This window comes from Dipodomys spectabilis, unplaced genomic scaffold, assembly GCF_019054845.1.
Source record: "Dipodomys spectabilis isolate Male_0828 unplaced genomic scaffold, ASM1905484v1 ptg000069l, whole genome shotgun sequence".
NCBI classification, from domain to species: domain Eukaryota; kingdom Metazoa; phylum Chordata; class Mammalia; order Rodentia; family Heteromyidae; genus Dipodomys; species Dipodomys spectabilis.
The window spans coordinates 26,332,583-26,359,158 of NW_024870746.1; the positions used below are offsets into that span (position 1 = coordinate 26,332,583).

At 47.1% G+C, this 26,576-nt stretch overlaps 1 protein-coding gene across 1 annotated transcript; it reads left to right on the top strand.

The window, feature by feature from the left end:
- Positions 1-21,241: 21,241 nt before the first annotated feature.
- Myog (myogenin) lies at positions 21,242-23,065 on the top strand. The gene is made up of 3 exons (XM_042682261.1): positions 21,242-21,712; positions 22,308-22,389; positions 22,944-23,065. The coding sequence occupies exons 1-3, from the start codon at positions 21,242-21,244 to the stop codon at positions 23,063-23,065; spliced, it is 675 nt and encodes a 224-aa protein (XP_042538195.1).
- Positions 23,066-26,576: the final 3,511 nt, after the last annotated feature.

Here is a 26,576-nt window from a genome sequence, read left to right on the forward strand (position 1 = left end):
AGTTAACCAAAGCTCTCATGTGGAGTTGTGGTTCAAATGGTATAGCACCAGCCATGAATGAAACAGTTAAAGGCCAGAACCCAAGCCCTGAGTTTAAGCCCTGGTACTGGCATAAAACAGTTAGCTAGCTACTTAATTGTCTGGCTTGGGTACTCAGAAGAAAGAGAAAAGCATTTCCCTGGAGAACTTTCAGATGACAGTTCAAAACTAGTCTTAGCAGACAAATCTGAGCAACACTCCAATTAACCTGTAAAAGTCAGAAGTGGAAGCATGACTCAGGTGGTAGAGCATCAGCCTGAATGAAAAAAGCCAATCTAGAGTGTGAGCACTTGAGTTCAAGCTCCAGGACAGAGGCACACGCACGCGCGCACACACACACGCACACACACAGAGCAGTCAGTGATAATGTGTCTTTTCTCTCTTTGTACAACTACTTAAAGAGGTAAAAGTTAAATAAATCTCAATACAAAAACATGTAAAAATGTACTATGTCTTTTCCAATATGGGTTTATTCGGGGAATTAAAATTGATTTTTTTTTGGGGGGTGCTGGTCCTGGGGCTTGAACTCAGAGCCTGAGCACTGTCTCTGAACAAGGCTATAGCACTATTCCACTTTGAGCCACAGTGTCATTGACCTTTTCTGGTAGATAACTGAAGATAAGAGTCTTACAGACTTTCCTGCTTGGGTTGGCTTTAAACCACAGTCCTCAGATCTCAGACTCCTGAGTAGCTAAGATTATAGGCATGAGCCACCGGTGCCTGGCTGATATACCTTTATTTTTTCTTAAGGAAATATATATAGTTTAACATAGTAATGGATTGAAGGATAAAATCATCTCATATGTTGCTGAAAATGTTTGATTAAACAGCCATTCAAGACAAAATTTAGCATGCTAGAAGCAGTAGGAAACTTATAAAACAGTTTTTTAAATCCCTCAGCAGGCACAACTAATGGTGAGTCTTTGAAAATCCTTCCTATAAGTTCAGAACTGTATTGACCCAGAAGTTCTAAATAAGCCATAAGAAGAGGAGTGGGGGGGAATAGGAAAGCTAAAAGAACCTTGAAGAGGAGTCAAAATTGTTATTTTTCATGAATGGTAATATGTATGTGTGACAGCCTACATAATCCACATACAAATGAATAGAACAGATAGAAGCATTCAACAAGGTGGCTGCACAGGTGATATTACACTAAAATTAATTTCACAAATCAATTTCATTTCCATGAACAAAAAAATCAAACCATTTCCAGCAAAAAACAAAAACAAAAAAACAGAAAAAGAAAACATCTAAAACTATGGTCATTCAAATACAACATCAAAATATAAGGCGAACTAGAAATGAATCTTTTCAAAGATGTGAAAGATTATTGTGGAGAAATGTTTAAAGCTTTACTGGAAAATCCTAAAGGAGCCAGGCGCCAGTGGCTCATGCCTATAATCCTAGCTACTCAGGACGCTGAGATCTGAGGATTGCCATTCAAAGCCAGCCCAGATCTCAGCCTCCTGAGTCGCTAGAAGCCACCTGGGCCACGGGGGCCTGCCCCCCCCCCCCCATGAGACTCTTATCTCCAATTAACCACCAGAAAACCGGAAGTGACACTGTGGCTCAAGTGGTAGAGCTCTCACCTTGAGCTGAATTGCTCAGGGCAGTGCCCAGGCCCAGAGTTCAAGACCCACAACTGACCCCCGCCCCCCAAAAAAACCTTAAAGGAGAATTATTACTTAGTTTAAGAAATACACATAGGTGCTTTCTTCAGCAGCACATATACTAAAAAATGGGAATGATACAGAGAAGTTTAGATGCTCCCTCCTCCATCCCCCCCACTCCTACCCACCCCCTCCACCCCCCCCCCCAAGGATCACACACTAATTCCTGAAGCGTTCCATATTTTTAGAAAACAAGGGAAAAGGTGACACTGTTCCAAACGCACTCATTACCTAACTAATGTAAATGTAATCCCTCTGTACATCAACAATAAAAAATAAATAAAATTACCACTTAAGAGCAAAACATTTAAAAATTAAAGAAAGAATGCATGTGGAACCCACTCTATGCTAAGTCATACTAATATTTTACCATTAATCATCTAATAAATCCTCAAAAGCACCCTAAGGGATGGGTACTATTTTTTTACCACTCTTAACAGATGAAGTAACTAGAAACTATCTCAAGGCCAGACATCTTCTAAGTGGTAGAGCCAGATCTTAAACTCAGGAAGTTTGGCTACAGAACACATGTTCTTAATCTCCCATTATATTGAGTCTTAAAAGGTAAAATAAATGAAGAGAGCCATGGTATGGAAGCATACAAACAGCAATTCTTCCCCAAATCAGTTTATACTTGGTGCAATTCAAGCCAAAACCCCAGGAACAGCCACAGGTTCAAGTACAGTATCTCTCCAGATGTTGATATTTTCAGTGGAGACAAAAATCACTGCTGTGACTCCTGTTAAAGCCAAGAACTATCTGCTCCTTTATTAAGCACCTAGTAAATCCATTCTACCTGTGGAAGAAGAGGTGGTTTCAGATCATTCCTCAAGAACTTTAAGCACTGAACAAAACTGTCTGAAGGCACAAAGAGCAGCAAGGGCAGCAGGATTTGCAGGCTTAAGAACCAAAACAATAGGAAATGCAAAATAGATCCCAACCTTCTAAAGATAGTTTCACATCAAGGCATTTGCTTAAGGGTACATATGTAAGGCAGTATTGCAAGAAAACCAAGAAAAGAGTTTTATGTATGAGGCTCAAGACTCAGGGCTTTCAGTGTAAGACACAGAACTGTATCTTAGAAGTGAGGGTACTGTGGGAACAGACAGGTCTCAATTGGATCACGTTAATGTGATCATAACTTATCTGCCTCGCAGATGAAAATGAAATTCTTATCTGGAGGAAATTATCAACACATAAAGCTCCTAAACTACATTAGGAATAATAACCAGAAATTAATCAAAAAACGAAAAGGCAAAGGACTGATGTAGATCAATGGTAAAGCTCTTGCTTAGCATATGCAAGGCCCTGACTTCAATCCCCTTGCATTGAAAAGAAACTTTTGAAAGGTAAAAGAGAATGCTGAAGCGAGTTGAGATTGATTTGGGAAGGGCAGAGGAGGGTGAAGGAGAAGGACAGAGGGAATGAGTCTGGTCATGGTATACTGCATGCCTATACATACATATCGAAATGAAACCTTCTGAACAACTAATTCATACTGATAAAAATGTGAGGAAAAGAGTTGTAGTGGGTTTTTTTGTTGTTGTTGTTGTTGTTGTTTTGGTTTGTTTTTTGTTTTTTTTGGTCTGTCATTGGGGCCTGGGCACTGTCCCTAAGCTCTTTTGTTCAAGGTTAGTACTCTACCACTTTGAGTCACAGCTGCATTTCTAATTTTTTGGTGGTTAATGGGAGATAAGAGTCTCACGGACTGACTTTCCTGCTTGGGCTGGCTTTGAACCTGGATCCTCAGACCTCAGCCTCCTGAGTAGCTAGGATGACAGGCTTGAGCCACTAGCTCCTGGCTCTGTAAATCTTGATTGTCAACTTGACTGGATCAGGAACACCTAGGAGATTAGTCAAGCACACCCTGGGTATGTTTGTGCATTTCCAAAGAAGATTAGATTATAAACTCTCTGACCTAATGAATAGTTTAATCCATTGTTGGATTCAAAATCTGAATCGCGTGAAAGACGGCAGTATGAAAGGTGGAGCCTGGAGAATGTATCTTGCCCTGGACCCTTCCGGACACACCTCTGCTCCGCTTCCTGTTTGCTGGACTGTGAGCTGCTCGGCCACACCCTCCCCACAGTGATGGACTGAAACCTCTGCATCTATGAGCTGGGAAAAAAACAAAACAAAAAAACCTTCTCTCTTTTAAGTTGTTTCCCGCAGGTATTTGTTTAGAGCAAGAAGAAAATCATGGGTCTTGTTATTTTGTACATTATCATCCGTAAATATTTTTTCTATCTAGCTAAATGTGGTACAACGATGAAAACTTCACCTACATACATATTGGCTTCTGGCTATGTGGCTCATGATGGAACTGGAAGGCTTCCATAACAGGTCATAAGTTTCTCACAGTTCTGGAGACTAGAGTCTGAGAGCAATGTGTCTGCATGCTGGGGTCTTGCTAGGGCTCTCTCGCTGGCTTTGCATGAGGCGTAGTGAAGGTTCTCTTCCCAGCTTGCAGATGGCTGTCTGCTTGCTGTAAAGGCACTTCTGACTGGCAGAAGCTCTCTGGAGTCTCCACCTATAAAGGCTCTAATCCTGTCACCAGGGCCCGACCCTCATGATCTCATGTAACCCTAACTACCTCCCAAAGACCTCATCTCAAATGCCGGCACACTGGTGATTAAGGTTTCAACATCTAGAATGAGGAGGGTGACATGAATGTTCACTCCAGAGCATACAGACACCTGGGCAGGATGAGAGGGCATGGGGCACACAGGGCTTATGAAGAACAAGACTTATTAGAAGCAAGGAATGAGAATGGGGAAAGAGCCCGGGGGTTCTTCCCTCCTCCCTCAACAAGGTTGGGTTTGGGCTTGGCTTTGGAGACTCAGAAAGCCTCTGCTTTGGAGCTGTGAGTGAGGCCTACCTCCCACCCCTCCTTGTGTTTTCTAACAACGTTGCAGCTGCTAGTTCTGCTCAGCCACAGGCCGAGGCCTATGCACACCACTTCTGTGCAATTTCTCTAAATGGGTACTTCCTTCCCAGAGAAGTGTTCCCCGGAGATTTCCTCGACATCTGAATGATGGAGAGTCCACACACAGGCGTCGGGTTTGGGGAGGCAGTACAGAAGAGCAAGGATTTAAATCCTAAAGCAGAGAGAATAAAAATCCTTGCCAGGAGCTGAGGGAGCTGGGGAAGGATGGAGCAGAGAGCTAGGAAGCTTCTGCTTTACTCACTATTGGGGTTTCATAAAACAGATGGCCAGGGATTATTTATAACTCCCAACAAGCAGAGTTGAGATCTGTGAAATGCAGGAGGCTCAGCTGACAATGGTTTGGGCCAGGTAGGGCCTGAGACCTCCACAAGCACTCCTGGAGTGCAGGGTTTGGTTTTGTGTGAGCTGAACAGGCCAGGAATAGATACCATTGTGGGAAGGTTTTAGAACCCAAGCTCCATTGTCCAGGCAAGATGGGAAATCCTCCAGAGAACCATCGATTTCCGGAATAATCATAGTCACCACTAACAACAAATAATAGCTAATGTTTTCTTTACTGGCTGAGTGCTAGGCATAAGCTAGGCATAAGTGTTCTATATTAAGTGTTCTATGATTCCTGTTTCTAAAATGAGAACATGAAGGTTTGGTGAGGCCACCTCAGGCCTTATAGCTCTAAGTGGTGAGTCTCTCTGCTTATTCAGTGAGGAAGGAGGTGTCTAACACATCTCCTACTGTGTCCAGTCAGTACTGTGCCCTGTGATAGAGGTTAGATCCCCAGCAATCCGACTGGTCAAGGGGCTTTGATGGTGGTAAGATTGGGACAGGAATCTGAAAGGATCTAGGGCTTGGCTCTGAAGGCTCAGGAGTGTATAGGAGGGAGAGAGAGAGAGAGAGAGAGAGAGAGAGTGTGTGTGTGTGTGTGTGTGTGTGTGTGTGTGTACACACACACTCAGGCAATCATCCAGGTAAAGGCATTCTTCCTGGCTCTTGATGAGAAGGCAGGCAGGCTGCTGAAGTCCAATATGGCTCGCTCCACCCTGCCATCTGTCACCTTAAGCACTCACTCCCTCCTTCCTAAAAGAAAGTTCTTACTTTCTCCTCGTTAAAATGAGACGGTTGGTCTAAGATGTTTCCCAGCTCTGATCATCTAAGCATCTATGATTTCAGAGTGGTTAACAAGTCGGGGGCGGAGGGGGGGGTGCGGGGGGAGAACAGTGTCCAAGGCCAGAGGCTGGCTAACAACTCCAAGGCCAAGAGCCAGGCCTGGCAAGGACAGCCCAAAAAAGCAAAGCAAAATGAAAGCAAGTCCAGAGGCTCTGTCTGCTCGCAGCCCGCACCCAGGCTCAGCATGTGGCAGGGACTGGGGTTCCATGAGTGTAGCTGACTGTGCCAACACCCACTCCTGGACTACAGGCACTGGTGCCAGGCTCCCCCTCCCACAGTGGATGGAGTGTTGAGAATTTCATGACTCTGGGGGAAAGGCTGAGGCTTTGTCTCAGAGCAAAGCCTTGGGCAACTGGGTACCTCTTGCCTACTTTTTTTTTTTTTTTGGCTATAGCAACTTTTTTTTTTTCTTGTGCTGGTCCTAAGGCTTGAATCCAGGGTTTGGGTGCTGTCGCTGAGAGCTTTATTCACTCAAAGCTAGTGCTCTACCACTTGAGCCGCAGCTCTACTTCAGCTTTTTGGTGGTCAATTGGACATAAGATTCTCATGGGCTTTCTTGCCCAGGATGGCTCTGAGTAGGCAGACATACAGGCATGAGCCATCAGCACCCCCAGCTCCGTAACAACGCCTTTGAAGATCAAGGTTTCTACCATCTGTGTCCCTCTGAATGGCAACCTAATTTTCTTTCTCCAGTGACAAGAGATCCAAAGAGCCAAGAATTTTCAGATCATCGCTGGGAAGAAATGGCCCTGAAATCTCACCCAGTGGCGGGAAAGGACATCATGGGCGCCCTCATTGGGCTCACCTAATCACTAAGTATGTAGCGACTATGTGCACTTGCAGAGTGCCTGCTGCATACACCCTGTGAAGAGGAACTGGCATCCAAGGTTGTCGGAGGTCTGAGGTGGAAAAGGTTACCACTGACTGGGGGATGAGGAACCCAAGGTGTCCACTGAAAGACCAGCAGGTCACAGGCTGAGGCAGCCACAGCAGAAACTTAACTAGCTACTCAGGAGGCTGAGATCTGAGGATCACCCTTCAAAGCCAACCTAGGCAGAAAGGTCCATGAGACTCTTATCTCCAATTACCACTAGATAACCAGAAGTGGAACAATGGCTCAAAGTGGTAGAGTGCTAGCCTTGAGCAAAAGAACTCAGGGACAGTGCCCATGCCCTGAGTTCAAGCCTCATGACTGACAAAAATAAACAAACAAACCAACCTGACTTTAGAGTCAGTGCTGTGTCTTCACTGTAGGGAAGGCAAGATGGGGTGAGGGAGCAGATGACAGACATCAGTGACTGGCCATGTGCGCTCTCTTGGTGGTCTGAGAGTACAAGAAAGAGACCCCTGGCCATGGAAGCAAGCACAGATATCCCTGCTTCTGCCTCCAAGAGGCCTTTGGCATTGAGAGGAAAAGAAATCAGTGGGCCCTGCCTTGGGCTAGTGCAAGTCTCCTCTGGAAGAGAGGGCTAAGAATGAGAATCAGGGGAAATGCTCTGGCACCATGGAGAGGCCGGGGGGGGGGGGGGGGGGGGGGAGAGGGGGGTCAGGGGGGGGAGGGCAGTGTTCCCACCACCAGCTATGCAGGGAACGCAGCAGATGGAACTGCCCAGCTCCAGGGAAACATTTGGTTTCTGTCTCACACAATCTCCTTGGGGAAGATGGGAGGATGGCCTGAAAGAAACAAAAGACAAGGTCAGGGAAGGGCAGAGAACCTAAGCCAGGAAATGGATCAAAAATATCCTGAGAGGGACTGGGAAGGTGGCTCAGAGGTAGAGCGCTTGCCTTGCATGCATGAGACCCTGGGTTCGATTCCTCAGCACCACATAAGCAAAAAGAAAAAAGCCGGAAGTGGCACTGTGGCTCAAGTGGTAGAGCGCTAGCCTTGAGCTGAAGAGCTGAGGGACAGTGCCCAGGCCCAGAGTTCAGGCCTCACGACTGGACCTAAAAAAAAAAAATGCCAACATTGTTAAAGTACCTCCTAGAACACTGAATCCAAGTCTTGTATTTTACAGAGCAGGAAAGAGTGGTCTCTAAGAGGCCAGACTGTGCAATCAGGGAGCTGAGCACTTGGTACTAAGTAGCTGTATGATTTGGTGCAGTTATCTTAACCTCTTTGAACCTCAGCTTTTGTAGGATAGGAGCTTTGCTGTATTCCACAGATGGTTTGGGAGGCGCAAGAGAAGAAATATATGTAGAATACTTAACTCCAGAGCCAACACATAGCAAGTTTCAATAAACGTTGATTTCCCACATTTCCAAGGTCACGTTGAGGTTAATCACAGAGCTAGAACTGGAATCCAAACATCCAGTCTCTCCACCCAACCAGTTATGCCACATTCCCCATTCCAGCGAAAGAAGAGTCACGCTTGGGATGTGTGATTGGGGGTGGGGAGGGTAGGGGACGTGATGTTAGAAGGGATTTTCTCATGACCGAAGCTCAGGAATGCATTACTGAGGTTCCATTTTGGGAGCTTATTTAAGTGTGTGCCTGGGATGGATTAAAGGCTGAGGATGAACTAAATGTCATCTCGATGACCTGTTCCACCCACGGAAGCTAGAATTTACCAGAGGTGGGCGGGCTATACCACTCCCAGACTCTCCCAAAGAAAGGAAAGAATCTGCATTCTTCCCCACCACCAACATATACAGCACATGTATGTGCCCAGAGAAATAGGTTGTCTCATTAATGAAATAAAGGTGCTAGGATATTAAACAAGGAAGAGGTAGCATGGCTAGCAAGTGGCAGGGCCAGGATTCCATGGCATCTCCATTTGCCCTGTACCCCTTGGCATGGAGAGGCAGGAGGATCTTAACAGACCCAGCATGCTCCTTTCTGGGGGTGGACAAAGATAGCCCCTGGAGGCTGCCTCCTGACTTGTTGCAGGAGCTGCTAGGCTCTCTTGGGGAGCTGCCCAGCCCTAGGCAGGAATCTGTCTAGGATGCCCTTACTCTCTCCCCAAGGCCAGACTTTCCCACAGGGCAGAGGCTCCAGGGCACCTCCCATAAGAGCTCCTCTGTCCCTCATATTCTTCCAGCTCTGTCCCAAACACAGAACCTGAAGGGCAGGCACAGCTCCTGTCTGGTGGCAGAGACACATTCCCTGCATCAGGAGTCCCTGTTCTTTAGGGGAGATGCAGCCGGGCTCCCTAAGAGCTCCCAGGACAATGGAGTGACATAGGAAATGCTACTTCTGCTCTAAAGAAGTTCCAGTCTGATGGGGAGACATAGGCAGAAACCTTCCCCAGAAGAGGAAGCCAGAAGGGCTTGTGAAGAGTTCAGATTGAGTACCTAAGCAAAGCTAGGGAACTGCTAAGGAGAAAGCTCACTGGGTCAGAGAGCTTCAGACCCAAGGAAGAGTGCAGTGAGGACACGAGGCAACTCTCATGGGAGGGTTCTTCAGCGTAAGCCTGGGGCGGGTGGGAGATAGAGAAGAAAGAAGCAAGCCTCCATATCTCTATCTTTCTCTCACAGACACAGACACATAGATACAGATACACACACAGATACACACAGACACAGACACACAGACACAGACACACACAGACACACAGACACACAGACACACAGACACACAGACACACACACACACACACACACACACACACACACACACACACACACACACACACACACACACACACACACACTGGGCTCTCAGGACACTGAGCATGGCTCTCCTGGGCATTCTCTTGAATGTTCTAGCTGACAGTGGTATATGTGAACGCCATGGGGCTTTGGCATGGGGCAGATCTGGTTTTCTGCTCCTTGCTTTCCAATTTCCCAGCTGCCTCATCCCTCCCAGCTCGCTTCTCTCTTGCTTACAAACTGGTAATAGCGGTTATCATTTTATAGACCCATTGTAAAATAAAAGAGATACAATGTAACACAGGGTCTAATTTTGACCTAGCTCAATAGGAAATGACCTTTGACCTATACAAAATTCAGTTGCCAAATATTTGGAAGTATTTCCTTTTGTGGTCAGAACACAGGTTCTTGATTGTCAGTATTTTTTTATTACAATTTGGCTTATGGCCCAGCATATGATGTTGGTGAATGTCCATATGAACATGAAAACTACGAGTATCACTGCAGAATGGACTACCTACATATATAATTTGATAAAATGGATCCACAGATGTAAGTCTTCCATACTGACTTCATTGATGTGTTAAATGAATTGTGAAAGAAAAGTATCAAAATCTCTAAAAAAAAATTGGATTTTTCTATTCTTTCGGTTTTGTCGGATTGTTAGCTTTTGTTTTTGTTTTTTTTATTGTGAAAATACTGTACAGAGGGATTACAATTACATGGGCAAGATAATGAGTACATTTCTTATCAAGCATTATAGCCTCCTCCTTTGTTTCCCCTTCCCATCCCTTCCCATACTCCCCCTGTCCCGAATTGTTAGTTTTGGTTTCATGAATTTTAAGTCCTTTTGACATAGGATTGAAGTGTGTGTGTGTGTGTGTGTGTGTGTGTGTGTGTGTGTGTGTGTGTGTGTGTGTGAACTCAGGGATAGACTTGAGCCAAACTTCCGCTTCCAGCTTTTTGGTGGTTAATTGGAGATAAGAGTCCTGTGGACCTTCCTTCCCAGGCTAGCTCTGAATCACGATCCTCATATCTCAGCCCCTGAGTAATCAAGATCACAGGCATGAGCCAACAGCAAAAATAGACAAATTGATCCCTCTATTATAATGCAATGCCTCTTTGTCCAGCAATGTCCTTGTGCTGATACTAAGACAGCCATTCCAGCTTTCTTATGACTACTCCATATGATTGTGCATGCATACACAGACGCACACCTGTATGTGTTTCTGTGCATATATGTAGGTATATATACGTATATGTATATATATGTAGGTATATATACATATATATATATGTATGTATTTTGCACAACCTGTCCATCGTCATGTGTAAAAAGCCTATGGTTGGAACTCACTTTTTAAAATTCAGTCTATTTCCATTTAATACAGTTTTTTTACATATGGCTAATTTCAACTCTACCATCTTTCAATTTCTTTTCAATTTGTCCCATCTCTTTGTTCTTTCTTACTTCTTATTAAATTCTAGATTAGCTGTTTTTTGACATTCCAATTATCTCCACTACGGGACTGTCAGTTGTATTTCTGACTTCTTTTCCAGTACCAGGACTTGAACTCAGGTCCTCATGCTTGCTCACTCAACTTGCTTGCTTGACTGGTGCTTTTCTACTTGATCCATGCCTCCAACCCAACTTTTATTGCCAGTTATTTTGGAGATGGAGTATCATAGACTTTTCTGCCTGGGCTGAAGTCCTCCATATCTCAGCCTTCTGAGTCACTAGAATTACAGATGAGAGCCACCAGCTTGATTTTATTTTTTAGTAGTTGCTCCAGTGTTAACAATATGCATCCTCGATTTTCAGAGTCTATACTCAAATATAGTAGTATATAATCCACTATAAATCAGCCAGATGCCATGTTCAAGCCTCTACTTTTTAGAAGGCAGAAATCAGGAGATCATGATCCAAGACCAGCCTATATATAAGTTTGTAAGACTCCATCTCAACTAATGGCTGAGCACAGTGACACATATGTGTGATTCCAGCGACACTGGGAAGCACAAGTAGGAAGATCACAGCCAGGCTGGCCTAGACATAAAGTGAGACCCTACCTTATAAATCACCAAGGCTAAAAAGGACTTAAGTCATATCATAGCAACTGAGGCCTTGAGTTTAATCCCTAGTATTGTCAAATAAGTAAAGTGGTAAGAGTGAGATGCTTACAACAGTTAATTCCTATTTCCTACCTCCCATTCTAGGCACTATTGTTGTCATTCATATTGTTTCTATTATGTTATAAATTCAGTAACATATTGTTACTTTTGCCTTAAATAGGTAACTACCTTTTAAAGAGAATTTAAAGTAGGGAAAAAGTCTTTTTTTGTACTTAGCCATATGCTTACCACGTCTGGTGTTCTTCATTCCTTTAGGAGAGTACCTTTAGGCACACATTAGCAGTTTCCATCTTGCAAAAATTCTCTTCTTCCTAGAAAAGTTATCATAACTTTTCTTGTAAAGTTCTGGTGATGAATCCTTCCAGCTTCTCCTATCTGAAAAATTTTTTTTCCTTTGTAGACGCTGTTTTCATTAGACAGAGAATCCCTGATTGTCAGATTTTTTTCCGTTCAGCACTTTAAAGATGTCTAATTGTCGCTTGGCCTTCATAGTAGCCAAAGAAAATGCTCAGTTCTTTGTTGGTCTTCACACAATGCACTCTTCCCCCTAGCTGCTTTAACATACATGGTTTCCAGCAATGCCTCACTGTGTTTGTATTTGTTACTTTAAGGGCTTAGTGAATGATTTCAATATGTGAATTTATGGTTTTTAGCACATTATAGCTATTTTTTTTTAATATTTTCTTCCCCTTTCATGGATATCAATTCCATGTATGTAAATCCAACTGGTATGGTTTTACCCTTAGGACATTGAAGCTCTTTTTATTTTGTTTTGTAGTATTAGTATTTTTCCACCCTGTGTCTCATTTTGAATAGTCAGTCAACTTTTCCCTGCAGTGTCTAATCTGCTATTAATCTGCCATGGACTGTTTATGTCTCCTTGAAAACTCATATGTTAATTTTTCTAACTCCCACTGTAATGGTACTTTGAGAGGTAACTAGGCCATGAGTATGCTTTCCTGGTCCAATACTCCAGAAGAAAATATAGCATACCTGATCTCTACCCCCCCCCCCCTTTCTCCTTTTCTCCTTCTCTCTCTCTCCTTCTTTCCCTCTTCTTTCCATAGACACACCAATGGAAGGCCATGTGAACAGGAAGGAAGTGATGTGAAAGCCAGGAAGAGAGTCTGAAATATGACCATGCTGATACTCAAATTTGCAGCCTCCCACATATTGAGACAAGAAATGTCTATTGTTTGAGGTGCTCAGGTCTAGGTGCTTTATTATGGCTGCCTGTGTGGACTAGTGAAATATTTATTCTTTTTGCTACCTTTCATTTTTCTCTTCATCATGTTCACATTTCTCTTCAATTCTTTATTGAACATAATTATCACAGATAATTTAATAGACTTGACTACTAATTGTATCATTCCTGTCTCTTTTCTTCATAAGTACATTTTCTTTTATTATTAAGTAGTGGTAGAAAGGGGTTATAATTTCATATTTCAGGTTATAAGCCTGATATATGATTTGGTTTTTTTTTTCTTTTCTTTTCTTTTTTTTTTTTTTTTGTCAGTCATGGGGCTTTTACTCAGGGCCTGGGCACTGTCCCTGAGCTTTTCTCTTCAAGGCTAGAGCTCTACCACTTTGAGCCGCAGCTCTACTTCTGATTTTCTGGTAGTAAATTGGAGATAAGAGTTTCGTGGAGTTTCTTACCAAGGCTGGCTTTGAACTATGATCCTCAGATCTAAGCCTCCTGAGTAGCTAGGATTACAGGTGTAAGCTACCAGTGCCCAACCCTGTCCATTTTAGATTTTTTTTTTCCAGTCATGTGGTTTCAAACATGGGACCTAGGTACTGTCCCTGAGTTCCTTTGCTCAAAGCTAGTGCTCTATGAGTCACAGCACCAGTTCTGGTTTTCTGGTGGTTTATTGGAGATAAGAGTCTCATGAATTTTTCTGCCTGGGCTGGCTTTGAACCACAATCCTCAGATTTCAGCTTCCTGAGTAGCTAGAATTACAGGTGTGAGCCACACAAGGCTGGCATAATTAGCAGATATTTTTCCTTCTGGTTATGACTCACATTTTTTTCCTCCTTCTTTGTTGTCTACTAATTTTTGAGAGAATGTCATTGTGAATTTTACATAACTGTTAGATTTTTATTATAATCTTTTAAAGAGTTTTAGGCTTAGTTTTGGAAGCCTTTGCTTTCAAGTTTTATTTTTTATTTTTTTCAGTGCTAGGGATCAAACTTAGGGCCATGCTAGGCAAGAGCTCTACCATGGAGTTATACCACCAACACTGATTTTTAACACTTTGTCTGTATGTGCCAATAATAGGTCTTGAACTGGAGGCCTCACACTCTCATTGATTTTCAACATTTGAAGGCACATCTGGAAAAGCCTTTACTTTATCATGAAGACAGGACCCTTCTGGCCTCAGTTAAATGCCATATCTTCAATGGGGCCTCTCAGTTGTGACTGGTGGGGCCTGACCTTATGTAAGTTCATCTTGTTGAGATGGAATGTGGAACTTGTTGAGTATGGATAAGATGTGGATGGGTATGAGATGAAGAGAAATTTAGTGGATGATGGCCTCAGTCAGCAACAAAGGGGACACTGGAATGGAGGAGAGAGTAGATGGATCCCATAATAGATACATTCAATTTAGGAGCCCATAAGACATCTACGTAGAGATATCTACCAAAACCGTGAATACCTGATCTACAACTCAGGGAAGCACGCAAGGCGGAACAAAGAATATGAAGTAATTGATACATAACAGTAAGAGTAGCTAACAGTTGCCAGGCATTTATATACAGTAAGAGAATGAGTTTGTCAAGGAAAATCATAGAAAAGATGGCTAGGAATAGAAGAAGCCTTCTTCAGCAGTGGAGCTCACGGAGATAAAGAAGAAAAGAGACTTGATGAGAAAAGACAGAATGCGAGCCAAGAGAGCAGAGTTACAAAGAAGGTGTGGTCTAATTCATCAGATGATACAGACCAATCAAAAAAGTCATGACTGAACACATCTCCCAAGTTACCCCCGTGAAGGGTCTCTGTTGATCTTGGGAAGAGCAGCCTTGGTGACCCAGGGAAGATGGAAGCCATTGAGTAGACAAAAGAATTGGAGGTGAGGAAATACAAACTCCTTTTTCTAGAAACCTGCGACGAGGGAAGGTTAGCTACAAAGCATAGCAGGGGTGGGAAGGCTACATGAGGAAGAGGTAGAGACTCCAGCATGCCCAGCTGCTCAGAGGAAAGGCCAGCAGCGAGAAACAGTGCGAGAACATCCTCAGAGGAGACAACGTAGTGGAATCAGCACCACGAAGAGCACTGGGACGGTTCCAAGTCTCTGCAGTTAGTAGACAGCAAGGTACTCACACTTGGCAGGTAAGACATAATTATGCATCATCCCTATTTAACATAGAAGAATAAAGTCCAGAGGGGGAAGAGGCTTGCCTCAAGCCACACACAGCTTGGCAAAAGAGATCCTACCCGCCAGCCTTGACGACCTGGCTTTCTGCCCCTAGAAGGCTCCCAGGTAACCCTATGGAGCCTGGGCCATCCTACAGAATCCCAGGAGAAGTTGGATATCTAAGTTGCAGAGAGGGGATGTAGATCAGTTCTCAGTGCATTCTGGGAAGGAGTGGCTGTCAAAAGGACTGGGACAGAGAAGATGGAGCCAGGAGGAAAGCAAAGACTTCTCCACCCAGGCAGCAGCTGCTCCCAAATATGTCACAACTTGTCAAAGAGGCAGAAATAGAAGCAGTTTAGGGAGTGGAAGGGGGCGGGGTGGAATGCTAGGGCTTCTGAGCCCACAGGGCAGGGGTAAAGGGGAAGGGAGCCACGTTCTGAGGAGAGAGGGACCAACACACATGAGGTAGTTCTAAGTGAGCTGAAACGGGCCAGAGAATCACCACTGGAGAGGTGAGGTCAGACACAGAAGCAGAATAACAATGGGATTTAAAAAGAAAGAAAGAGAGGAAAACAACCAAGGGTGTCCACTTCCCCCACCAGGCTGGGCCTACAAAGCTTTCCCAGCTGGAGTTGATCACTTGCCCAGAGTGTATACATAGGGTCTTGGGTTTGATCCTCAGGACCACAAACCCAATAAAACAAAACAAAAAGTAAATCCTCCTCCCCTGACCCCCAACACGCTAGGTTGGGAAAAGGGAGGGCTACATACATCATTTGGTTTATAGGCAGGCAAATGGAGACGCAGAGGGGAAAGAAGACAGGCCCCGACTCCATATCCAGGCTTCCTTCCTCCACTTTCCCTTTATTTCCTGACATGTCTATCCCAATCAGAAGCTGAAGGCTCTGTTTCCATAGGGACACAGAATACTCACAAATCAATCCTCTCCCTTATTTTCAAAGGCCCCATGGGAGCCAGGCCCCAGGTTCACACTGCCACATTCTCTGTTGAGTCCTGTACTGGGTATTTTTCAGGGGGGAGGGGGGATTGTCGGTCATGGTACTTGAACTCTGGACCTGGGCACTGCCCCTGAACAGTTCTGCTCAAGGTGAGTGCTCTACCACTTGAGCCACAGTGCTACTTCTGGTTTTCTGGTGATTTAATTGGAGATAAGAGTCTCATGGATTTTCCTGCCCAGGCTGGCTTTGAACCATGATCCTCAGATCTCAGCCTCCTGAGTAGCTAGGATGACAGGTGTGAGCCACCGGCGCCCGGCTCTGTACTGGGTATTTTTAAGACCAGTTTTCTGCTTTGTCTCCAGGAATCACCTATCCTGGCCCACCACTCTCCTCAGACTCAACCTCTTTTTGCCTCCAGGTCTCCACCTTCCCCCACCCTGAAGCCACAGATTCCTGAGGGATGATCCCAGCTCAGAACTCCAGATTCCAGGTAGGGGTGGGATTTCCCAATGGTTCTCCAATGCTCAGTCCTCAATGGGAATGGTGCAGCCAGAGGCTGGGGACCAGTAGGGACCAATCTCTCAACTCTGATCCTTCACCTCCAAACCCCATCTCCTGTCCCAAGCCCCTGGCGTCTCCTCTCACTGCTGTCCTGTATCCCATTTTCCTCTCTCCATCACACTTTCCCTGAACTTGCCATCTGAACACTGAATTCTCACTGTCCATCTGCCTGTGGTGTCATTCATAGCCAGCTGGAAAGCACGTTCCCACAGGCTACATACATCCTTCTCACCTGCAACTTCAGGGAAGGGAGGGGGAACATGGATTCAGCTGCTAGGATCTAAGCTCAGGTGGTCTAGGTGCAGACAGCCTTCATACTCTGATACTAAGCCTGGGCATCCTTCCCTGGGCCTCTGTTTCCCACTGCCTAGAGGGGTTTTGGATGAGCTGATCTGAGACCTCCTGAAGCTCTGAACCATTTGAGATGCTGTAATCTGCTCACTCTGCCAAGAAGCCACTGCCTCCCAAATAATCAGTCAATGCTGATTTGCATGCTAGATAGATGAACCTATATCCTACTGAAATGCACGCACATTCCTGACATCCAACTCCTGAGTCATCTTCATCAATGATACTCAAAGACATAGCCCAGGAACCAAAAAGTGGAACTATTTATGGAAGCTAGAGGCCGTCACTGTCTAGACCCTATTGTTCCTCTGTTCTCCAGCACCTAGACTTCAGAAGGCACAGCTTGCTTTGATTTCAACCAAGCGACCTGGCAGTCTGAGTCAGCCCACCCGTGAAGCCGGCAGGGACCAACTAGGCGAGGCTGGAGGCCAGACGTGGCTGGATGGGCAGCCGAAGGGGAAGGAAGGAGCAGGAGCAGGTGAAGGGGATTTCTGAAATCCAACACTCTCATGCAAATGAGAACAGCTTAGCATGTAAATGGACAGAACCAAGTTGAGATCTTTGGGGTAGGAGGGCCAAGAGCCTGGCAATGGAGCCCCCCGTGGGGGACCAGGGCTTCCTCTGGAGAGAGGCGCTCTCCTGAAGAGGAGGCTACAGTTGGGGAAAGGGGCCCTGTGTGCCCACGCAGCAGGGGTGAGGATTAAGGCCTGACGCCCTGCTGTCAGGTTAGAGCTGATGGATCGACACTGGTGGCTGAGCACAAAGGCTGCTCTGTGCTGGGCACCAATATGTTCCCATCCATCAGAGGGCAGCCTGCTGGCTGGGCCGGAGAGCTGTTCAGGAGAGAGAGAGCAAGGCCTAGACATGGCTTCTTCACAACTTGGCTGAAGAAGAACAAAAGTATTTAGGGCCAGTCTCTCCCTATCAGGACTTGAGAGGTCAGTGTCCTGGGACCATCCCCACAGCAAGCCCTGACAAGGACCTCAGTTCACCTCGCTCAGGCATACACAGACATACCTACAGACAAGCTTCACAGAGACCTAGACAGACAAATCACCCTTAACCTCCCAGCCCCGCTGTGATGTAAGGTCAGAGGCATACGCAGATGTTAGGTCTAAGGTCACAGACACACAGCCACACTCATCAGCACAGTTGCCTGCAGACAGGAGCTGAGTCCAGTTACTGCTGTCACTCCCAAGTCTGGTCCCCTCTCGGAGATGGACACAGCGTCTGTCGTCAGGAAATTGGTGTTGAGCAGAGGAAGTCACGAGCAAATCAATTTATTCTCTAGATTAAATGCCAATATGGTACCTTTTCTAGAACTCTCTTTTGTCACCTCACCCTTCCTGCCTTGGTGTGTGGCTGCTCTCATGACCTTCGCTCACCTGTGAACAGGTTGACAGCAGAGACCACATCCCATTAACATCAGATGGAAAGAACGAGTATCTGCACCTGGAGAGGCAGACAGGTGTCCCATCCATCCCTGCTCCTGCGGCCTCCGAGAAGCACTGAAGGAAGCCTAGGGGTAGACCACGGGGCTGAGAGCAGGTGAGGGCCCAGGAGTGGAGGAGAAACATGGGCCTCCATGTTTAGTGGTGTTTCTGTGTGCCAGGTGCCCTCTCATCTAATACAACTGCCATTCTTTCAGGGACACACATGCAGACACACACCCCCCCACACACATACACACACACACACCACCACCACCACCACCACCACCACCCTTGGCCAGCTTGAAACATGCCTATTTCCCAGTTTTAAGCCTCTGAGGGTTGTTCAACCAGACCCTCATCATCTCACCGCAGGATTCCAGTCATGGTGGTCTGTGGCCTCACTGGCTTCCTTTCCAAGCCGTCCAAGCCAGGCAAGCCTCCTCCATCTTTGCAGCTTCATCTGCAATCACCCTTTGACCTGAGCCGCATAGACACTGCCTGACCCACTGCTCAGTTCCCTGCTTTCCTCTTGTCCGCATCCTAACCGTTCTCTAAGATGGCCCAGCAAGCTCCTGCCCAGGCCCTCCACAGAGGCCCCAGCCTTCAGTGGTTTTGTCTTTCTATAAACTCCTCAAACACCCTTTTGTCAAAACACTTGTTTGCAAGTGTTGGCAGCTTTAATCTAGCTCCGCTTTGACCTGTACCAAGCATCAGAGCTCAGCATCCAGGCTACTAGACAGAAAGCACCATCCCAGAACAAGTCTACTCGGCTTCCATTTGAGAGGAAGGAACAGATGGTTTAGAAGAAAGTCAGATTGGATTCCAAAAGCACAATAGACAACTTTTCTGGGTTTCCATGGAGCTTTGAAATCATTCTTTTTTATTTTTATTTTTGGCCAGCCCTGGGACTTGAACTCAGGGCCTGGGCACTGAGTTTTTGTTTTTTTTTTTTGCTTAAGGCTAGTGCTCTACCACTGAGACACAGACAGCTCTGCTTCTGGCCTTTTTTATTTTTTTTGGTGGGGAGAGGGAGTTTATTGGAGAGAAGTATATGACTGACTTACTTGCACAGGCTTGCTTCAAACTCAGTCCTCAGATCTGAGCCTCCTGAGAAGCTAGGATTACAGGCCTCATCACTCATTTTCTCAGGGCTTGTGGGACTGGAGTGTAAACGGGGGCAAGGTGGTTGTTCTGGGTTTTGTTTGAGGTTGGCTGTTGGAAACAGATCCTTCTTCAGCTCAGCTGGTTGGTATACCCATAATACCTGTGCTGTATTTTCTCTCAACTTAAACCAGGTGTCCATAGCCCATGGCTATAATCCTAGCTTCTTGAGAGGCCAAGAACGTTGGGATTGAGGTTCAAGACCCGACTGGCTATGTCCTCTCCTCACCCATTTCCTGCTTCAAAAGGACACCAACATTTTCCTGTCTCTTCCCATGGCGAAAGCGAAGAAAGCAAGCCAGTCCTTCAAATTCTAGGGAGACCTCACTTCTTCTCAGAAGCCAGTCCTCCCTCGGTCCCCCACAGGATTCTGCTTCCTCTTATTGTCTTTGCCAATGATTATAACTCATCAGTCGCATCTACCATGGGATAGGGATAGAACGATGGACCAGACTTAGTCTACTAGGTTCTAGAGGAAAAACCTGGAACTCAAGGGTGAAAGACTGCAGCCCAAGACCCAGGACTCAAGTAGCCACACGTGGGTAAAAGGGGCCATCTTGTGACAACAGCAGAGGCCGGACAATGGTGACCTAGGGGTCAGGTATCAAAGGTTGAGCGGGACAAGTTGTTCCTTATGATATCTACCACAGGGAGGTAGAGGGGTGTCCCTGTGACCACTAGGCCTAAGCCTGAGCTTGGTTCACACTGGCATGTGAGCCCTGGCACTACATCAGGGAACAGCTCTCTCAGCAATGAGAGGTGACCATCTACCTCGACGCTCAGAGATGACATAGTTCCTCTTCCATTTCACATCTGAGAACCGAAGGATGCTTATAAGGCTGACGGCATGGACAGGAAGCAGTAGGAGGACCCAGCCAAGGTGGTCCAGAGGAAGGGAGTATGAAGTCTCTCCCCTCTCCTTTGCTACTCCATCCACCTTAAGGATTCAGGAAGATTCTGGTACTGAAGCAAGGAGGAAATAAGAATTGAGGAGGTGACATGGACGGACAGATAAATGGCAGTGACAGAAGGAAAAAGACTCTTAACCTTGCCTTTGAAGTTAGGGAGAGTGGTGATACATGGGCTGTGAATTTTAATCCTTGCTCTGACCTCATTAAGGAGAAAACCTCCTATTAAAAAACCCTAAATTCTCTTGGTCAATTTACCACCCATCATATGAGATCTAAGAGAACATAGGAGGTCAAAGGTGCATTAGAAAACAAGAAGTTGAACCCTGTGAGCTTCAATTTTTCTTGTGCCTGGGCACTAGGGACCCGTACATGCCCAGATGGAAGTAGACCCGTCTTTGGGGTGGGTAGTCTTTAACTTTTGCTGGACTGTTATAGCCCAGCAAGGGTGGTTGGAAGCAGCAAGACAGATGGATTGGCTCTGAAGGCCCCCATCCAGCCTAAGCCCACCTCTTCCCCGTTCCTCTTGCCCTTCACCCACCAGGCTACTTTGGCCTGGAGAGAGAGAGCAGAGTGGACAGGCAGGCGGCTGGGGAGGAGTAATTGAAAGGAGCAGATGAGAGGGGGATGTGTTCGCCCCCACCTCCCCTGTCCCACTGGGGCTGCGGAGAAATGAAAACTAATCAAATTACAGCCGACGGCCTCCCGACCCGTGCACAGAAGCCACCCCAGTCAGGGGCAGGCGGGCTGGGTGGGTGGGGGCCTGGGGAGAGAGAAGGGGAATCACATCTAAGCCACTGTAAACGTCTTGATGTGCAGCAACAGCTTAGAGGAGGGCTCAGGTTTCTGTGGCGTTGGCTATATTTATCTCTGGTTCCATGCCAGTCAGGAGGGTTTAAATGGCACCCAGCAGTTGGCGTGAGGGGCTGCAGGAGCCTGGGGGCCAGTGGCAGGAACAAGTCTTTTCCGACCCCATGGAGCTGTATGAGACGTCCCCCTTCTTCTACCAGGAGCCCCGCTTCTATGATGGGGAGAACTACCTGCCTGTCCATCTCCAGGGCTTCGAGCCACCGGGCTATGAGCAGACCGAACTCAGTCTGAGCCCAGAGGCCCGAGGGCCCCTGGAAGACAAGGGGCTGGGGACCCCGGAACGCTGTCCCGGCCAGTGCTTGCCGTGGGCGTGCAAGGTGTGTAAGAGGAAGTCGGTGTCTGTGGATCGGCGGCGGGCAGCCACTCTGAGGGAGAAGCGCAGGCTCAAGAAGGTGAACGAGGCCTTCGAGGCCCTGAAGAGGAGTACCTTGCTCAACCCCAACCAGCGGCTGCCCAAGGTGGAGATCCTGCGCAGCGCCATCCAGTACATCGAGCGCCTGCAGGCCCTGCTCAGCTCCCTCAACCAGGAGGAGCGAGACCTCCGCTACCGGGGCGGGGGCGGGCCCCAGCCTGCGGTAAGTGGCCAGGCACCTGCCCCAGAAGGAGGGCCGGGGGGGGGCACCCCGACAGCCTCCGGGACACCACACAGGGTTGATCAGATGGCTGCAGCAGGTGCCAGGCAGGGACCCCTTCCAGAGTTCAGCTGTCCAGCTGACCTCCTGTGCCCCCTGGCGCTTCCCGATCAGACAAAGGCGATGGGCAAGAGGTGCTGAGGGGTGGGGCAGGCTGGTGCAGAACTACAGACAGGGCCCTGAGCAAGCTCCTACTGAGCCTGCGCAAGGGAGCACATTCCAGTGCTTGAGTCACAGGCTGACCAGCCAGGCCAAGTATGCCAAGAGGCCCAGACCCAACCCTGTCCTGGGTGTCTTGAGCAGCCACAGATACCCCTTTAAGCAGGTATCTTGGGACCAGAGAATGATCATCCTGGAAGCCAGAAAGGACCTGGAAGCAGAGGGTGAACATTCTGACATGGGAGAGGGGGTCCTCGGCTGATGTCCCCAGCTTGTGGCCCACCTTCCAGCCCCACTTGAGTTCAGCCTACTGGTGCCAGGCAGAGGTACGGTCCAGGATGGCTGTGCCCTGACCTTGGGCCTTGGCCCCTTCCTGCAGGTGCCCAGTGAGTGCAGCTCCCACAGCGCCTCCTGCAGTCCAGAGTGGGGCAGTGCCCTGGAGTTTGGCCCTAACCCTGCTGGTAAGTGAAGCCTGATCCTGATAACAGGCTCTGGGGTGGGGGTGGGGGAGGACTCCTCTCTTCTCACTTTATTCCCTGCTCTGGTCCTCTTCCTGTATTTCTCCAGGGACCTAGTGACCCTAGGACCCCAAAGGGTGATCTGGGAAGCTGTGTGCCTCCCTGCAGCCTTGGCAGGCTAAGAGGTGGGGGCCTCCTGTTGCTTCCTAGCTGCTGCTGACCTCCTCAGTGACCAGAGACTGGCCTGCCCTGGACCGTCTCTGGGAATTACTGAGTTGGCACTGAAAAGTTAGGTCCAGAAAAGGCAGCTCCAGTCCCTCTGAGATCTGCTATCCTGACTCCACACATATGAGGGCATATAGGTGTGTGTACGTGCGCACGCACACACACACACACACATGCATGCATATATGGACTCACAACATGGAGAAAGTCAGGAGCTAGGGAATCCTGAACTCTGAAGCTTTGCTCCTCCATCAGTCCTGGAAAACCTGTGTCACCCAAGGGTCATCCAATCTGAGTCCCCCAAAGGTGACACATTTCTGACCTCCTTACAGACCACCTGCTGGCGGCTGACCCCACAGATGCCCACAACCTGCACTCCCTCACCTCCATCGTGGACAGCATCACAGTGGAGGATGTGTCTGTGGCCTTTCCAGATGAAACCATGCCCAACTGAAGTTGGCCACAGGTTGGGTGTCCGTGGGAGCCCCCACGGTGGTGGCAAATGCCACCACTTCTGCAGTAGGGGCCTCCTAAGCCGGGCTGTCGCTGCCAGGAAGATAGCTCCAGGCTGCCATAGACCAGACTATCCCCTCCCCCACTGACTTAGGGTTCATGCAAGGCCCATTGAGAGGATGGATGCCTTCGTTGAGGTGACTTCTTAGAGCAGAGGGCATCCCCTTTCCAAGGAGACAAAGCAAAGGACCAGAGCGCCCCCTTGTGGATGCCCCCGGCTCAGGGGAGGGCAAACTCAGGAGCTTCCTTTTTCTCATAATGTAGTCTTCAATTCCAACCCCCAAAATGAAATCTCTTGAGAGACAAAGACAGTGTTCTGACCTGGACTATGTGCACATCTCCTGTTCTGGTCACTTCCTGATGCCAGTGGCTGGGCTGGGCCTGCCCTGAGCTGAATGAGAAAGGAGAACAACTCTCTGTTCCTGTCTCTGGGGTAGGGGGGGGCGGGGGAGGGAAAGTTTTTGCAGTGAATATTGGGAAACTTCCAGTGGCTTTATGTTTTTGTTTTGTTTTGTGTGTCGTTTGTAAAGCTGCCATCTGACCAAGGTCTCCTGTGATGAGTTGAGGGGACAGGCAGGGAAGGAGGCAGGAGCTCTTGGGGGTGATTTCTTTTGTTAACTAAGCATTGTGTGGTTTTGCCATTGTTTTGTACCTTTTTTTTTTTGCTAACTTATTTGGATTTCCTTTTTTTAAAAAAACAAATAAAGACTGGTTGCAAGTTTGTCCTTGTCTGTGGTGATATAGAGGGAGGAGCGTGAATGGTATCTACCCCAGCCCTTCAGGGGTCCTGGCTCACTCCAGAGGTGGCGTTTCCAAGGACACCCAGGGTTGACTTGGGCAGGGCTCCAAAAGCACCAAAGACTTCCTGTAGCACCAACCTATGATGCCCACTAAGCACTGAGGAGCCCTGCTCCTTTTCCTGCCATCTGGGGACAAGGTGGGTCTGATTCAAAGCCTGGGTGACAATCAGTTAATACAGAAACCTTGTAGCCCACAGAAAGCCCTGGGGGTGTTTCTGCACTTGAAATCCTAGATACTGCTCACAGTCTGCTGCATTCCACCTTATAGCCAATAGCCAGCCCATTGCCTCCAGTTAATTAAGCACGTATATGTGCCCAGGCTATTGGGAGGGCCGGCAGAGCTGGATAGGCAGGGCTCTCAAGTCCCTGTAACTCCATTGGTTCCTCATAGGGAAGTGGGAGGTGATTATATTAGAGCAAGTAGTATCAGACCATTTATTTGTAGGCTAATGGCATGTCCCCTCACTACCCTTAGCCCCTCCCTCCAAGCAGAGGGGGCTGCCATCCCTGCCCAAGGCTCACAGGAGATTGTGCTAAGGGAGTGGCCAGAGGTTCCCAAAGAACAATCAAAAGAGAACCTGGGGTTCTCCTCATTTAAGATGCTATTTTTCAAAAACTGGCTTCCTAAGGGGAGAAGGTGGGTGGAAAGTCAAGAACAGAGATTTTGGATAGAGATTACATATGGATTCATTGGGGGAGTTAATGGGAACTAGAACTGGAATGGGCCACAAACGCCCAATAAAAACGTTAACTCCAACAGCTTGGGAATAAGTTTGTTTGGTTGCAAATTATAAATTTCAGGATCACTATAGAAGAGCGAGGGTTCAGAGCACAGCACATCCTAGCTCCCACTCAGTTCTCTGGGGCCCTTGGTAACTGACCTGACTCAGTTTCACACACCAGTAATGGCAGGCCATTCTGTATTTACTCTAGGCTTAGCTGGGCTAAGCCCAGGCCCCCCTGGCCTGGTTCCTAAAGAAGAAGCTAACATCCTGCCCCTAGTTGGTCCACAAATTCTACCTAAGGAAGAGATCAAAAGAAAGCTTCAACAGAGTCTGAGAATGCTGAAGATAGGGTGTGTACAGAGGATATGAGTGTGTAGAAGACAGGGCCCCAAGTCCAGACCTGCTTCTCTTGAGTAATTAATCATCAGCTGGTCTAATCTGTCCTGGTCTGGGAGATTTTCTTTTTGAGTTTGTGTCACTGAATTTATAGTCTTTCCTTCTTGGAGGGGCTGGAGAGACTAATCTAAGTCATTTCCATAACTCTTAGTCTTGATCCACTGAGAGTAAGCAAGACAAGGCTGGCTGCCATGACTTGTCTATAGTCTATGTTTACTCACTACCCACCAAAACACTGTAGTGCACAGCCAGGGGTGGGGAGAATCTTCTCCTCTCAGATTCATTTCCTCTACCCCCAGTACTGCTCAAGCTTCTAGGGTTGACACCACTCTACTGCCTTCAGCTGGGACTTGCTTATCACTTGACCTTCTTACTGGCATCTAGGGCTGGCCAAGGAGGGCCTTCATCAATACCAAGGATCTGATAGGCTCCGGAATCACCGGATATAGTTTTAAAGCCCATAGTCAACTGGACCTTCAGGTTGATATTCATCCTCTGAAACAAATGGCAGTTTTAGTGGTGGTGGCCCTGGTGGCTCACGCCTATAATCCAATCCTTTCTACTCAGGAGGCTAAAATCTGAGGATCCTGGCTCAAACCAGCTTGAGCAGACAAATCCAAGACTTATCTCCAATTAACCAGCAAGAAACCAGAAGTGGAGGTATGGCTCAAGTGGTAGAGAGCCGGCCTTGGGTGAAATATGCTATGTAAGAGTGCAAGTCCCTGAGTTCAAGACCCAGTGTGCATATACACACGTGCCTGTGTGCATACATGCACACACACACACACATACACATACACATACACACACACACACACACACCGCACTTTAGGAATGGCTACTAGAGCAGGAGATCCCTGACATTGTCAGGTGTTATTGTCACCTACTTACTTTATCATACCCTAAGTCTTTAACTTTGACATATGGTGCTGTGACCATCCAGGAATGAATGGCAATCTCTGCCACACAGGAGCCCAGATTCAGTCATTATTTTTACAGAATAAATAATTGTCATCAAAGCACAGGGACTTCCTTAATTAACAAATCCTTAACTTTCACAATAGAATTACAGATAGGATTCTGGCTAATGAACAGTGAGGTGGAGTCCTTCAGGGAAATTAGCTTAAACTCCTTCCTCGGTGGAAGCATTTAGAATAAATCAAACTGGGTTAATCAAATGTTGCCTAATTATGGACTTTAGGGAATCCGCTGGAATGAAAAGATAGGAATTACCTGAAATTGGCACACCAGTTGTTAGTGTAGAAATAGTTTAGATAATTAGTATGAACTGCTGAGTGTTTAAAGTACTATTTGTATACTCCAATAAACTCATGGGTATTTAATTTCTCCAGATAATTAATCTGGCAGGCTGAAAAACCTAAGTGTTCCAGATGTAGCAGGTGGCTGGGCCAACTGGAGAGAAGTTCAAAGGTGAAAGATAATGGAGGGAAAGAGGAGAGGAGGCTCCTCTACTCAACCTGTTTTACCGGCAGACATCATCGCGGCATACCATGCCCCTCACACTTCTTTG